This window comes from Liolophura sinensis, chromosome 10 (assembly GCF_032854445.1).
Source record: "Liolophura sinensis isolate JHLJ2023 chromosome 10, CUHK_Ljap_v2, whole genome shotgun sequence".
Classification (NCBI taxonomy): Eukaryota; Metazoa; Mollusca; class Polyplacophora; order Chitonida; family Chitonidae; genus Liolophura; species Liolophura sinensis.
Genome location: NC_088304.1, coordinates 15310047 through 15327347, shown reverse-complemented (window position 1 = coordinate 15327347; position 17301 = coordinate 15310047). Strand labels below are relative to the sequence as shown.

Below are 17301 nucleotides of genomic sequence, written 5' to 3'. Positions count from 1 at the left end.
TTTTTTCCATACCTCTGTAAACTTTTATTTCATTCAACATTTCATACAGAAGTGAATGACAAATTCATTACTTATAATACTACAAATTTTAAGTACCGTACGCTATTCAATGCTATCATTAAAATGAACACACTTCATTTCGTCTTTAAAATAATGCCCATAAAGCAAACACAAATCCTGTGAAATCCCAGCAGTAAGTACAAAGTGAGTGTTAAAGCTCTGGACAGATACCGGGGCTCATCCCCCCCCCCCCCCCCCTACCTCCAAACAATACATCTTATTTTTCAAAATTTTGGAAGGTCAAGGCCACAAGATGACATAAGAAGAAATGCAAATATGTTTCAGAAAGGTTATTTCATTGGTCAGTACACGGAATGACAATATAATTTTCCACATGTTCCACAACTGATACAAGTCTTTTAAGGTAAAAAAATTGATTCTTTTGATAAGAGGGCATGAATAAATTTCAATAGAATTTCTTTTATCAGTAGGCATTTTTAATGCATATAGATACATACTAAATGAGAGTACAAGTATATTATAATGCCAAATGCTTGTATGAGGCCGCAAATAACAGTAAATGTATACTAATGAGAATTAGTAAATTAAAGCGTTTCATAAGAAAATGACTAGATATGAACGATCTACAACAAAGAAAAAAAAAAAAAAGAAACAATCTAAGGGAGACAACTCCAATCTAGTTGGAAACTTCGCACGTACTCTGAGAATTACTCCCCTTGAATACTGTTTTCTGGCAGCACCAACTTGTAACCAAAAGTACTACAAAAGAATTACCCTGTCATTTCTTTCTTAGATTTAAAAACTGTGACATTCACAACTTTCACAAGGAGTCATAAAAAAATCTCATTACATGCACAATATCTCATTAAGTACTTTAAGAAATGTCAATAATGAATTGAATTCAAAAATGAAACCGAATGCCAACAAGTTCATCAGGGTGACAACTGCCTTGTACATACAGGGGGCAACTATCCTAAGCCAAGTAAGGCAAATTTATGGGTATTTCCCAGTCTGGTACTCGAATATTCATATAGTCGATTTGTTACAGGCTGGAATAGATGAATTATGTCCATTGATGTTTCAGTGAGCTTAGCTACACCCTTTCTGCACGCCAGCACAAAAACTATTCCCCAGGGTCGAATACTCTGGAAAAAAGGACCCTTTAACTTTGTGTTAGAGATCAAAATGAGTTTTCTTGGAGTGAGTATTGCGATCAACCATATTTTTTCACTACAAATAATTTAAGTCGTCTGGTCTTTAGCAGTAATGCCAGAGAAATTGCAAAATGCAAACACAGACTTTCACCATTTTTTGCACTTTAATGTTTTATTGAGTGTTCCGACTCTGTTATTAATCCCAAGGTTGTTCAAGTTATATTCATTCTAAAGCTGAAAAGTCAATTTTCTTTGATCATTTCCTGGATTCTCAAGCTTTTCGAGTTAGATTTAGCCAAATATAAAAATCATGCTAGGCAAATAAACACAACCTTTCCAAAAGTCACAGTTAATATGACAGAGTGAATTAAATCCTCATGTTGATGCAAGTAGCTAGAGATCACCTGCTAACCCTAAATCAAGGGAGACAACTGAGTAAATCAGTAATGCTAAAAGTTTCTTCCCTTCCTAAATACTGTGTACCTATCACCATTACCCTCACTGTCTAGCCCAAACAGAAAAAAATGTCAATGCCATGCTTTAAAATACATCAATATCAAGGCTTAAAATGCCAAATACACAAATGTAATGGTATATTAAAAAAAAAAATCCAGAAATACTTCTGTACAGTTAAAAATACTTGAGTCGGCCCAAAGTCTGCCAACTGGTCAAAATAAAATTATCATTACACCGATGAAAAGTGGCGCCTGCAGTCAGTAATTTACTCCTCCGCTCGTTTGTATTTTCTAATGCATGTCACATCCTTCCCATCCTTCTTGGCAACTAATGTCTGAAAAACAACACAAAAAATCAGAGTGATGACAAGTTTTGATGAACAGGTAATTTAATTTATTTAAGTTTTATGCCATACACTTGAATAATATACTTTATTTTTTTTTTTAACAACCACTCTGATCAAAAGGGATATAAAACCAAGCAAAGTATAGGAAAACAAAGTTGCCTACATATGCCTACAGTAGTACATATATCTTTAGAAATATAGCCCAGTACAGCAACAAGCAATTGGCTTGAAGCTCATTGACTATCACAATGTTGTTATGTGTGTTGTCCGCCATGTTTACAAGTCTATCCCATCTGTAATAGTTAAAAGGGAATCTCACCTTGCAAAAATGAGGTGCAGTCTCTTAGCATAGTTACATTTCTGCAAGAAGAATTTTAAAAAAAATTGCACTCTGCCTAGCAGTTTTCACAATTTTGAATTTACTCCCTTTTTAACTGCCTGAAGAATATCTCAGCCAATCAAACAGCGTCAGCTGAGCAATGGTGATTATCTGTACTGGACCCTATGTTGTAAGAACAAGGGGAGATAAGAAGGGTCTGGGTACTGGACTAACTTTACCCACCATCACCATGGTCTTGCCATCCTCCTGCAGCTCCCGGGTCAAGATGGAGGGCACTTTCACTCCCGTCTGGTTCATCGTTAGCTTGTTACCATCCAGGGTCGCTGTAGTCTGGGAACAGAGGTCAAAAGGTTACAGAGCAATCACAAAAGTTAGCATGGCTACCAAAGAGCTCACCTGTAGGAAACACGGGAATTCACCGATTTAGCCCAATACAATGAGTAATTTTTTAGATTAATATTTACCTTAGGGACATAAATTCAAGACTGTAGTAAATTTTGTAACAAAATGGTCATGGGTTGCTTGATTTCCTCACACTCTACACGACACAAATTTGTTAGTTTTGTAATTGTACATAATATTCGACATCTCTCGTGCCTCATGACAGCAGCTATGCTGTAACAAAGATCGGTTTTTGAGGCCTGAAACTTTGGATCTCCCCTTTTGGCCCTGCAGTCAACTATTTTTATTCAATGATTTTCCCCTTACGCAGAATATACATACATGTAGAGTTTGTTGAAGCTCCCTGTTGTACATATGTCTACATATATGTAGACCTAAATGTACATTTTCTCAGTGTATATGGGCAAACAACCCAAACTGTTTATAACACCACAATTATTTTCACACTAAAGCCCATACCCAATACCTTGACTTTCCTGCCGTCGGCAGTAGTTTCGTCAAATTCCTGACCCAGAGTAAACTTGATCTCTGTATTTTTCACCAGGCTTGTTGTCTTAATGGTCCAGTTATCACCATCAACACTGATATGTTGTTCGGGCTTGGCTGTGGAGGCCAGTTTCCTTAGCACATAACCCACTCCTGAAACATTCACAGGTCACAGATGTCCTTACATATCCACTGTCATATTGATGGAATTCGATGCTGGAGCAACGTAATGTTTACATAACGTAATTATAGGTGAAATACAGCAGCTAACGTACTATAGGTGAAATACAGCAGCTAACGTACTATAGGTGAAATACAGCAGCTAACGTACTATAGGTGAAATACAGCAGCTAACGTACTATAGGTGAAATACAGCAGCTAACGTACTATAGGTGAAATACAGCAGCTAACGTACTATAGGTGAAATACAGCAGCTAACGTACTATAGGTGAAATACAGCAGCTAACGTACTATAGGTGAAATACAGCAGCTAACGTACTATAGGTGAAATACAGCAGCTAACGTACTATAGGTGAAATACAGCAGCTAACGTACTATAGGTGAAATACAGCAGCTAACGTACTATAGGTGAAATACAGCAGCTAACGTACTATAGGTGAAATACAGCAGCTAACGTACTATAGGTGAAATACAGCAGCTAACGTACTATAGGTGAAATACAGCAGCTAACGTACTATAGGTGAAATACAGCAGCTAACGTACTATAGGTGAAATACAGCAGCTAACGTACTATAGGTGAAATACAGCAGCTTCGAAAGATCTAAACAGGTGTTACTCACTTTTCAGTCTTTCAAAGGAGATTTAAATATTTTTACAAAGAAGGGCCTTTTTAATATTTACATACAGGGCAATATAGTTTCAACCATATCAATAGTTTAAACTATGCATAATGAAGAATACTTAATTCAAAATAGCTGGCTTCCTCTCTGGCATTACGTGGGAAGGTCTGTCAGTAACCTGCAGACGGTCGTGGGTTTCCGCCGGGCTCTGCCCGGTTTCCTCCCACCATAATGCTGGCCGCTGTTGTATAAGTGAAATGTTCTTGAGTATATTGTAAACCACCAATCATATAAATAAGTAAATAATTCAACATAAACATATAGCTAAAGTCTGTTCAAGTCTGCCAGCTAGGGTCGGTATTTGATGGTCTGTACTGTGAAGGACAACAGTTCTTGTACTTAAAATATGTACATGTATATAACGCATCTATCGTGAATCAATCTAAATGAGGAATATGAACCTTTTTAAAGCATAAAATACTGTAACAAATACAGTAACTAATACGTTGAGATGTTCATGTAAATTAATAAATGGTTTGCCTCTCATGGAAATTCTATAGCACAAATGGAAGACAAGAAGTACATGTATCCTAAAGCCTGCATGGCCCCTCAGCCACGCAGTGCAAGGTGATATGGGTAAGTTTTGGCTACTGTATAGCCTTACAGCAACATGGATTACATACATATGCATTAATTGATTTCAAATTTTGCTCACGATTAAGTCACTCAATTTGCCTGCTTCCGCGAGTTCTATTTATCTCAGAGAGGTGCTTTGAGGTTTTTACTGTTTGTTTGGAAAGTAGGATGACTTTCACCAAAAGTGAAATATTAAAAGCTTTATTTACCTCAAAAAAATGTACATTTCTTGATGAATTTTTATGGTAAATACAGTACATGTACAAAGTCAGTTTGCTCTGTACATACACTATCGTATCACAATGACCTGTTCCAAGGTCCAGATAGCATGAACTTGAGTTGTTACTAGTTAAGAGCTGCTCCCAGCTGGCATCTTCCCATCACAGCATGACCTTTGACATCACATTGCCCATCATGCAACAGTGAGGTCACCTGACCTACTCTGACCTCTGACATTACATGTAAATTACATGTACCTACAGAAAGCTGAGAAACTGTACATGTGCACATGTGTGACTGAAATATACAGCTACAGGCTGGTTTATTAGGTGCTCGCAGTTTGTTGTACAGTTTTTTTGGAAAAAACATGATCTACAAAGTACAGGTCAGGTTTCTTTCAAAATATTAAAATGATTTTTAATAAAAAGTAAAAATCCATTTCAGGAAGCCAAAACAATCACATAAACCAAAATACATGTACCATACAAGACTAAATGCGAATTACTTCAAAGAGTTCATGCAAGCTTTATTTTAATGAATCCTTAATTGAGCCAAATGATTGCTCTCCTGAATCATGCAGGTATGTATGCTTGAGGTTTAGGTCTAACACGTACGTGACAATTTTTCAGTAATATGACAAGAAGAAGTCCTTAGTCGTGTGTATACATTTATTGTGTCTTCTTGTGGCAGGGCGAGTCCATGCCCCCAAAGTGCTGCCGCCACTGAAGTATCATCCTGAAGACACCAGGCGTGACCCCCCCCAATCCCCCGACCAATCGCATTATAGAGCCACTGGGCCAGCAAGTCCCGTTTCCTTGCTCTAACCTCTGAGTGCCACACGAGGCAAAAACAAGTACCATTTTTTAAAGTCTTTGGTATGACCCTACCCTGGTTTGATCGCAGGTCTCCCGCCTTCAAGGTAGACTTAATTGCGGGTCTCCCGCCTTCAAGGCAGACTTGATTGCGGGTCTCCCGCCTTCAAGGCAGACTTGATCGCGGGTCTCAAGCCTTCAAGGCAGACGCTCCTGTAATAAGGCCCTGGAAGAGGTTCTAATTATAAAGTGTATATGCACTGTACTTTGATTATAGACTACAGCAGTATAGTTTAATATATGTCGTCCTGAAAATTTCTAGGGTCAGAACAGAACAGAACAAAACCTAATCCATGCACTGAAGAAATCAATGCCTGTGACAAGCAACAAGCCCACAGGTCACTAAAGGTCACACCACAAGAGTTAAATATCTGCACGTACGTCTTAATTATAAGGCACATATTAATAGTTTATATGACTTGTGCACAGTTACATAATGTAGGCCTACAACTGGTGTGCAACTATAGCTTACAGAGATCAGGTTAGAACCTGACGATTAGGTACATGTGTATATGTAATTTGACATCTGCGTCTCCCATTAATATAGGCTATATGTCATCACAGTGGCTTTGTTAACAATTAACACGGCACTTCACAATTAAACCTTCACACAGCGACAAGGCAACATACAGGTTAAAATATACAGTATACTGCCTATACGATTACACCCATTTAGGCCATAAAGGGCGCATACATCTGCTGTTAAGTGGCTCAGCCTTGAACGCAAATGCCGATTAAATGTAGTCACACAACAAGTTTACACACATCTTTCTGCGATGTTCAAACAGTGCACATTTAGAATTGCTTGTGCTTTGAAAGCATGTACACACTGTTTATTTATTCACATGTATTTATTTATTTGATAAGTTGTTTTTATGCCGTACTCAAGAATACTTCACTCAGTATATGACGGCGGCGAGAATTATGGTGGGAGGAAACCGGGCAGATTCCTCAGGAAACCCGCCACAATTCGCAGGCTGCTTACAGACCTTCCAATTTACAACTGGAGATTTGAACTCCCATCAACCACACTGGTGACAAACTGTATATGGGATTGCTTTTCACCATAACAATAAACACGCACTGTAAAAGGCATCAGGAAAATGCCCACATGCATCAGGAATATGCCCACATGCATCAGGAATATGCCCACATGCATCTGGAATACACCCACATGCATCAGGAAAACACCCACATGCATCAGGAATATGTCCACATGCATCAGGAATATGCATCAGGAATATGCCTACATGCATCAGGAATATGCCCACTTGCATCAGGAATATGCCTACATGCATCAGGAATATGCCCACTTGCATCAGGAATACACCCACATGCATATATAAATGTACATTGTCTATTTACCAGTACATGAAAATGTTGCACCTGAAAAATGCTAAACTTGAGACGAAATGCAGTACCTACTGTATAAACGTATACACATATGTATGTACTAGAGCATATTATGTAATATCACAACCTCCACAGCGGTCCGGTCACTGGGGCAGTTTCCCCCGTCATCTCTGCCACATGATGTAGAAAAAAATATCTCTGCCAGATGTGGATGTCTGGTTCGCACATAAGTCAATAGGTAAAGCAAACATCAGGGCTGTAATGATCCAAGTAAGCGGATAAACTTATGCTTATGTGTATTCGGTGATACAGGGTTTTCAAAGTATTTACACAAAATACTGTCAAAACAAAAATTATTTCTTTCGTATTACCTAACACAGTGGGAGAAAAAGCGGTAATGCCCAGATAAAACTTCACCCCACATGATATCTCCACTCTCAATGTATGTTAAGGACCCTACTAGAACGTGTACCGGAAGGTAAAGTAGTCCATCTAAATGTAACCTGCACACTGTCTGTAGACATTAAACCATGTTCTCCAAATAACCCTGAACATAATAAAAAAAAAATATGGTACACCACAGTACACAAAAACAGCCTTCCTGTAATATCCATTCCACATGCCGAGTCTGAAAACCTAGACCTCGAATATTTACCAACATTGAAGCAACATCTCCTTAGAGAATTTGACTTGTAGCTTTAATACTGCAAGAAGACTAGCTATTAATACAAGCTTGGAAGCATATATAAATGTAAATGATCCTGCCAGTAAAAGATTTCTGTTTTCTTCAAGTTACACGGTGCTCAATAATCGTTTGTTACAACACCAAAACAACTTCTTGTCTATATCTTTAAGAGATGAAATACATTTTCATACAAGTGTAGCTTTGATAATGTCCATTTTTGCAAACAAAGATAACAGCCTAGAGCATTTCTGACACCATCTGGAGAAGGCAGACTAGATCTGTCCTAATAACTCCCTCTGGCCCTGTCTGAAGTGATAAGCCACTTAGCACATGTGGTATCAATCTAAAGCAGACTCTAGGCCACACTGCTTTATAAAACTGTACAGCTACAGGAGAGTCCTGTCTGAGGGCTATCCTGATCAGTCAAAAAGGAAGCCTGGATGTGCTTTCAGTTGTGTGTCAGAAATCAGTCTCCATAAAATGTATTGCAATGACAGATTGTCCAAAATGTTTTTTTTTACCTTTACATGGAGTTTCCCTTTAAACTTGGTGTTTACATAAGTGGAAAAAAATACCACCACGTCTGACATTAACCCAAACATTTCTGTGGCTTTACTTTAATTACTGTATTTCACCTAAAAGTTCGGGCTATTTTTGTAAACCACACCGTTTACTTCATTATAAGGCCTATGAGCGACGTTCCCAGTATTTCTGAAGTGGGTGTGTGGGGGGGTTGGGTGGGTGGGGGGGGTGGGGGGGTGGGGGGGTGGGGGGGGGGTGGGGGGTGGTCGCGCATATACCAGAAGTTGGGGTTAGAAAAACGCTCATGCGCTGTTTATCGCCAGGGTTCTAACCACGGATACTTCTGGTATACACTTGAGTGCCCCCACAGGGAACTCCCCTGAACTTGAATCGCCCATAGGCCCTATAGAGTCTTTTTTTGTGGTTAGATTAATTTATCCACAAAAAACATGGATGCTGGCATCAAAGGTATCATCTTAACGCCTTAATACACTTCTGAAAGTCCATCTTTAGTGGTCAAACTTCAGATGTAATACACCACTTAGCATCCATAAAGCCCACTCTCCTGGTTCCAGGAATGCAACACCATAACAGCTACCAACAGAAAAATATAAGTTCCAGCACCAAAAAGTAATACTTTATGGTGCCAAATTTTTGAAAATTTCCTGTATACTGTTACATCCAGCAGTCCAGGTATATACAAACTCTCTGGAGTTCAATCTTTATCATAAAGGCCTTGACCTTCACCATGAAGCCTTGACCTTCACCATGAAGGCCTTGACCTTCGCTTTGATGGCCTTGACCTTCACAATGTTTACACATATAGAAGGTCTAGAACATTCAATCTTACCTCAGCATACTGTCTACATTACATGCCACCTAAAGCCTGTTACACAAATATTTTTTCAAACTAAAATCAACAGGTGCAACTGTAACCCACTTGCACCTGGAGGCATTAATATCAAAGCTAAAGTTTACGCTAATGACAAGAGAGGTACATTTGCATCTATTCTGTTACTACATTGCACACAATTTCATGCAAGACTGGGTTCAAATTGATCCCCACCTGATTTCCGGTTTACGACAACAACCAACATACATGCACACGTGCATCTTAAGCATCCTCAGAAATCTCCGTCCAATTAAAAAATAAGGTCTGGTTTGAGCTGCTTTCTACTTGACGCCATATCTATCCGATCATGTCTACTGTCGATCATGTTGAGAAACTGTCATTGTCTAAAAATATGTCACAACCTTGTGTATAAGTATTCCAAGCTATAGAACAGCTTGATCAACAAACGTAAGTGGACAACGATGTTGTTTTGATAGCTTCTTCTAGAATGAAAAAATATGAAGTGCAAGATGCTTTTAAAATGACAAGAAATTGGCGCTTTGATCGCTCATATATACAGAATGAGACAATGAGATATGAAGCCGTCGGCCGATGTATTAATTCACCAGAATTTTGCACACGGCACATAAGTTTTGGTTCTGTTCCGATTTACAGATATTTTATCACATTTTTTCAGGCTGTGAACTAGAAATTACTCAATATTAAAAGTAACAGCCGATTTCTTGGCTTTAGTGTAGGTAGCTATAGAATAGATATTGTGAATTGACCAAGTTAACACAGGACACTAAAGAAGTGCACGGCGGAAACAAGAATTGAGCCTGACACTTGCACAATCCCATCAGGTTTAATAGCTTGACATTTGCAAAATTTACAGAAATATAAATGGGTTATTTCCATCAGAAACACAACTTGAAACTTTGATCAGATCAGATTAGCTCTGCATGTTAATAATTATGAGAATGCAGCACCGGATTTCATCAAATTTTGAAAACTTGCATAATATGCCATTGGGATAATAAAATGTGCAGAAATGTTTCACCTGTCCCAAGTGTCAAGGTTACAAAGTGCACAGATGAACAAGTAAATGCATGCAGCAAAAAAAACAATCAAAATGAACATCTAATTTACATATAAAATAATTACAGTATATGTACATGTACATATATTTTCTATAAAGCTTCAATAAATGTGTAGTGCATCACAAAGACTTATTATTTACGTCTGTTGTTTCAATTCCTGCTCATGCACAATCTTGGGGGGGGGGGGGGGAGGTTAGCATGGTTAGGACAAACAAAAGCCTTCAGTACATGAAGCTGACAAGTTGACAGGATGTATGAGTACAGCAGACAAAAGGTCACCTCTGTACAGTCAATTGTTCAAATTATCCACTTTCAGAATAAAATCTGGTCAGTCCAGTGTGATCCAGGACAAAATGTTAATAGGTCATGAAGCGTATGCAAATTCTGACGCATTAACCCACAGACTCTGGACATGACAAGCTGCACACATTTATAACACACTAGGTGTACGCTGATAGTATAAATATTATCATTTATAAAGTCTATCCAGATAGAAATCAGCAAACAACATCTGAGACCAATTCTTTTAGTTCAAATAAAGCAGTTCATTCCCACAAATGGAGAATATAGAGTATATGGCTGTATATTTATTTATATATTTGATTTATTTTTTACACCATACTCAAGAATACTTCACTTATATAACGATGGCCAGTAATATGGTGGGAGAAAACCGAATAAAGCCACGAAGAGAAAACCCACGACCATCCGCAGGAAAAGGACGCCAGCATGAGCTGGACTTGAACTCACACTGATGGTAAGAGGCTCCTGGATACTTGACTACATACATGTCTATGCATATCGCACAAGAATTAAAGTTTACGGTATAAGCAGAGGAAATTTAGTGCGTGCATAGTTTCATGTGGTTTTACATGAAGTTAAGAGGATTAACATAGAAGAAGGGAGATTACTGGGTCCATTTTCACAAAGTGGCATTTTTTTTATCGTACATTTGTCGTCACCGTTACCACATAATGATCACACATCACATCATAACCTAACCCTAACCCTAATCTTTGTGAAACTGAGCCGTAAACTGCCTTTATAGCTACCACACAAAATCATGGAAACCCTGGACACCAGTTTCTACCTACATATACCTACATATGTATACATCATAAATCAAAGGCATTCTCCTGGAAAGAACCCTCCAGGACGGCAGATAATCAGGACAATTTACGTATTTGAATAGTGTCGAGTTAATGACCCAAATTATCAGGACAATACCTGACTCACCTGTTGTCGTCAATTACACACACATGTACACCCATCCCAGATATTCACAATGGCCTATAAACTAATATAAGCTTGTTATTTTTAATAATGACGGAGCCGCATTCCTGACCTTTGACCTCATCGCAGCCAGTTTGTCCTGGCAGTGGCTCAAACTCTGCACCAATCTCACACCGATTGCGCTATTCCACTTAAGTTCAACTTTGTGACCATCTCTACATTCAGCTTAAACATGAATCCATATAAAAAGGAGTGGAGGATTTTTTTTTTTTGGAGGGGGGGGGGGGGGGAGTGCCTAGCACTATGTGATGTAGTGTTTTTGTATAGAATGTATAAGGATAATGAGGATCAAACCATCGGATGTTAACTTTCAAGTACCACCAATTCTCTTCCTGTGTGAGCAAGTGCAAGCCTTGTTCTTGTACAAGTCTCGCTGGTCAAATTAAAGGCATAGTTAATATACTTCTTTGAGGACCTTACCGTTCTAATACGATTCTTACAAATTTTATAGTTTTCTTTTTCGGTGTTGTTAAATGGGTTTTGCAGGAACAGCCAGATTAAATTAAATTATAGGCCGTGAATCAATATATGTAAATATAAAAAACCAAAAAAACAAAAAAAAAGAATTGTGTCCAACATTTTAATGCTACATGTATTTTGTGCATTTCAAGCTGCCATTCTCAAAAAAAAGAAATCGTAAGTTCAGGGAAATATAAACTTTATTGTCAAATTTACATTCTGTTCATAATTCTAGTTTTTGTTCATGCAGGCAGGTCAAGCAGTTAAGGTTTTCTAATATAAACCCTGGAGGTAGAGATGGTATAGATGTACATGTGCAAGACGATGTGGTCACTGTGTCAGTGTATATATGGCAGGAATCTAACTTTCAGAGAACAGAGCAACCTGTGTTCTATATCAGAGTATGTAATCATTCATCACAAGGTGCACTTGGCAGACACCGGATAAAATCCGCTGTTCCAAATCGGCTAACAGACTTGTCAAACTGGTTATAGGAAGGCAACTGAGCAGCATCAACCAACACTTCAACGGGGACTTCAGAGTAAATATTTGAAAGTTCCCTGCTGAAAGTTTTTCTATTTTCAGCCTCGACATCCTGATGTGAAGGTCTGAATGGGCAGTGGAGTTAAAACAAACAGAGCCATATGCCTCCCGTAAAGGTGGCAAAGCCACAATTGTTTGAGGGGAAAAAGCCCAGCCAGCCTGTGGCATCCCCGTCTAGATGTACAGGTCTTGACTTAAGGTGTTAGTCAGACACCAACTGTGCTTTTATTAGCTGCCTGTATCTCGGATTTGACCTACACTAATAGATAGCTCTTATCTTTAGCAGCTTATTAAAGGTTATATCACTACAGACAAAAACAGACCTAAATATCCTTTTATCAAGCGTCGTCAGACTCTTACAGCCATATAATTTAAAATATTTAATAATATTTATTTTATAAGAGTGTATACTAAAGCCAGTCCAGAATTCCTCTAAGGTATGCAGTCATGCGTAAACATAACATATCCGGTTATGCGTAAATGTATCCGGTTAAGAGTAAACATATTCAAGCTGCATGTACACCAAGGAGTGAATGATTAAAACAAAAATCAGTCTTATTAGCCTTAACATCGTTAAAAAACTGCAACAGAAATAGGCAACAATCTGGACACAAAATTCAAACAAAATGGCCGTTTAAACACTCTTTTCTGGTTGAAAATTCTGGTTAACCCTCTGCCATATTAAGAGCATGTCATAGATTAGCTTACATGTGGTCTGTGTGGTGCTGGACTGCAAGATCAAAAATTTCACAGATCATTGAGAGACATAACTCAATTCTGAAGAGGTGAATGTATATTGTAATGGCCAGCTGGGAGCCTGCTACGGAGACAGTGGTCTGTTAGAAGCCGGCTACAAGTGCACTAATGGTGATCCACAAAGTGGTCTGCTAGAGCTAGAAGCCTGCTACAAGTGCACTGATGGGGAGCCAGTGGCATGTCACTGACAAAGTGTTCTGCTAGAAGCCTGCTACAAGTGCACTGATGGTTAGCCAGTGAGAAGGTGGTCTGCCAGAACTAGAAGCCTGCCACCAGTGCACTGATGGTGGGTGACTGGAATGCCACTGACAAAGTGGTCGGCTTAGAAGGCTGCCACAGGTGCACTGGTGGTAAGACTGTGAAAAAGTGGTTTGCTAAAAGTCTGCTTCAAATGCACTGGTGGTGAGACAGTGAAAGAGTGGTTTGCTAGGAGTTTGCTTCACATGCACTGGTGGTGAGCCAGCGAAAAAGTGGTTTGCTAAAAGTTTGCTTCAAATGCACCAGTGGTGAAAGAGTGAAAAAGTGGTTTGCTAAAAGTCTGCTTCAAATGCACTGGTGGTGAGCCAGTGAAAAAGTGGTTTGCTATTAGTCTGCTTCACATGCACTGGTGGTGAGCCAGTGAAAAAGTGGTTTGTTAAAAGTTTGCTTCAAATGCACTGGTGGTGAAAGACTGAAAAAGTGGTTTGCTAAAAGTCTGCTTCTGATGGTGAGTTAGTGGCTTGTCACTTAGAAAGTGCTCAGCTACAAGTGCAGTGAAAGTCAGTCAGTGGCACGTCACTGAAGACTGGAGCAAGGGGCCCTGCTAGTGCACACCAACATGTATGTATGTGCCTACGTACTAGAGAACAGTGTACATTGTAGATCATACGTGTAACCATGTAACAGCTGGTCCGGAAATTAGAATGAGGCTATTCATCATGTATATTTTTCCAGTTTTTGTGGTTAAAAATATAATAGAGTCTTAATGCCCACCCATGCCATATTAAAACTGCACATATTTATAGCTTTCTAGTTACATGATAAAAAAAAAATTAATATTATGTAACAAAATCTTTCTCCTTTCAATATTTTTTTTTGACATCTCACTACAGTAGGTCATCACACAGTAGACATCCAGTCTATGTAACAGCTATGTATATGCAGATACTGGCATCTATGCTTCAATGATGTACACATAATGCAACACTGTAATATGCACACATAGCAGGGTTTTCAAGTAGAAGTGGAGAGGGAGGTCAGAGTTCAAAAGTAGGCGACTGAATTGAAAGTAATTATGTCACAATTATTACTGATTTAAATAGTAAGAATATTCAAAGTAGGCGGCTATGGGGACGGCTGTAGACAGCTGTCTGCAGCCCGCTACTTGCCCTTTTTGAAGACCCTGTATAAAGGTATGTACTTCTTCAGTTTATTACACAGAAGACGTTAACACTTGTGAATCGTTGGAATCTTGAATGTATGATCAATCTCATACAAGTGTGATCCAGAAAGTTTTGTGGCCTGCTTATTTGACTTATGGAAATTACTTTATGCAAATACAATCCACACAAAATTTACAGCTACATGTATACCATGATTTTGACCATAGGAAACTGAAATATAGATCTGAGTAGGTTCTAGTCCAGATCAAATCAATTCTGGAATGCATAACAATTAAAAAGTTAAAATTTTATATCATTACATCTGATTTTGTCCCTTTTAATATTTTGTGACAGATGAAGACCTTTTGGGCCCTGTATACTGATATTAAAGCTAAGGACTGTGGGGGACCCTATATTTGGTAATGGACAAACTTTAAGAACTCAACTGTCTTTGTATATGGAATTAAAGCACCCTAACCTGTAACAATATAGAGTAAAGGCACGCATGACCAGTGCAGATGTACTGAACACAGCACCCTACATACTTTGAAAAGCAGAGGTCTCTTGCCTTTTTTTCTACTTGGGTTAAAACGTCACAAGAAGACCTGATTTATGAAGGAAGTCACGAAAAACTAATTCACAAAGTTTAGCGAAAGAGAGCCTAAGTGTGTTTACTCTGGTCAACTTTGGTCATCCCAGAATTTCCCAAGACCATGTCTGCATGGTCACTTTTGTCCAGTTAAGGCTATATGTACACACTGAAATTTGAACGTCAGGGTAAACAGTGAAATCAGAGATTCAGGTGTCTGGTAGGATTAAACACAAACTCCTACACCAGTGTGATTTTTCTTATTCGTCTAAATCAAGACTACAGGTGTACATCCTCACTACATGTGCGTGAACAATTTCCAAAAATATGAACTCCTCTTATGTTGCTTATGAAAGCTTTTCTTTGCATCATATTTTAGAATGATAATGACTGGTAACACATTGTATATAAGCTATAGTGTAGAGTATAGTTGGGAGTGGTTGTGGGTGTAGGGGGAGGTTTTATAGCCTAGGGATTTAAAAGTTTTGTTAATTTACAACATGTAAGTATAGATGTACATGTGCAAGAAACATAGTAGGCTCCCCCGTGCCGCCCCCCCCCCCCCCCACCGAACGAACAAATATAAAAAGTGTCCCAAGATGTACATGTAACAAAATATAACAAGAAAAGAGTCACGCAATGTCTATTGTACAACTTAAATGTGAGCGGTCATTATGAATGCAATTAATGAATTAATATTATTTACAGTCTTATAGTATACAGTTCCAAAAATACCACATAACTGCAATATAAACACTGTTTTTAAAACATATGTTGATGTAAATTGTCTAGGCCTATACAGTTGCATTATGCACCAAGCATATATGTATGTACATTGTACATACTGCATATCCTGTTTGATTTCCCACATGTACATGGCACTAGAGTGCTAGACGTAGATTTCATTTAAACTGCAGAAAAAGCTAAGCTAAATACATGTGGTTGGCTAGATCTTATCACTCCTATAAATGCCATTTACACAGCAAGTTAAATCATTAAGCCATGTGACGACATGTATATAGTCCCAGTGATTGTACAAGCATCCAGCGGAGGATTGCCTCGAGACATTGCAACAGCAAAACACATGAATATCTATAACTGAGCAATCAGCGTCAAATAATGCATTTAGGCCTAAAAATGTGTGGACCTTTCAAACCCCTAAATTGAGCTAAAATTGAGAAATTGTGAAACTATCCCAAATATTTTGGGAAATATGGAAATAAACAAGAAGGGCATTGATTGATTAACAAGCAATAGGTTGGCATAGGTTTATTTTTTAACTAATAAAAAATATAGCTACATATTTATGAAATTTCTAACTCCGCCTAATTTGGGCATCTGCGGCCTTTGGCTTCAGTTTTGGCAGCGACTGCGGTTATCGACCACGGCACTGGAGCCTACATGCAGGCATACATCATGATCTTGATTCCAAATTATTTTCTTTCGGGTTTTATAACAAAAATGCTGTTAATATAAAGCCTAAAAATAAAACCTACTACATGTTACACATAAAATAATTGTAAACAAAAATAAGGGTTGTTTATAATATGTTTATGGTTTGGTGATCTCGATCATAACATAAAATTGCATCTGCATCAGTCTGCATACATTGATCGTGACACGTGGGTGGTGTTTCAACTACGCCGGCTATACACAAAGAAAATCTTACTTATAATTACATTCTAGCTCACTTACCGACGGCCTCCATGTACTCATCAAAATTCTCAGTAGTGTCTAGTTTCCAGTGACCGGCGAGCGTTGCCATTTTTCTGGTATTTACTTCCCCGACGCGTGTGAACTGTTGGTCTGTAAAACGGCGTCTGGCTGTGTTAAGGTTGTAAATGGGGTGATTTTATGATTGGAAGGGGGATTGACCTCCAAACTCTGACCTTCTGGCACGTGGTCTGAGGAACAAAGGAGGCTCTCTGTGAGTGGGTACAGTGAGAAACATACCAAGCGTGACGAACTCGCACATAGCGCACGTAACAAACTATGCAACATACGGTCGTTCCATGGCTTGAGAATGTGGAAAGTTGATATGTTCAGACAGCAGTTGACAAATTTCTGCATCACGTA

The 17301-nt window shown here is 38.6% G+C and overlaps 1 protein-coding gene across 1 annotated transcript; it reads right to left on the bottom strand.

Moving 5' to 3' along the window:
• LOC135476244 (sodium/calcium exchanger regulatory protein 1-like) lies at positions 1-17071 on the bottom strand. The gene is made up of 4 exons (XM_064756195.1): positions 16921-17071; positions 3186-3358; positions 2540-2647; positions 1-1965 (listed from the first exon to the last, which is right to left on the bottom strand). Exons 1-4 carry the CDS (start codon positions 16988-16990, stop codon positions 1897-1899), a joined length of 420 nt encoding a protein of 139 aa, XP_064612265.1. The 5' UTR covers positions 16991-17071; the 3' UTR covers positions 1-1896.
• Positions 17072-17301: the final 230 nt, after the last annotated feature.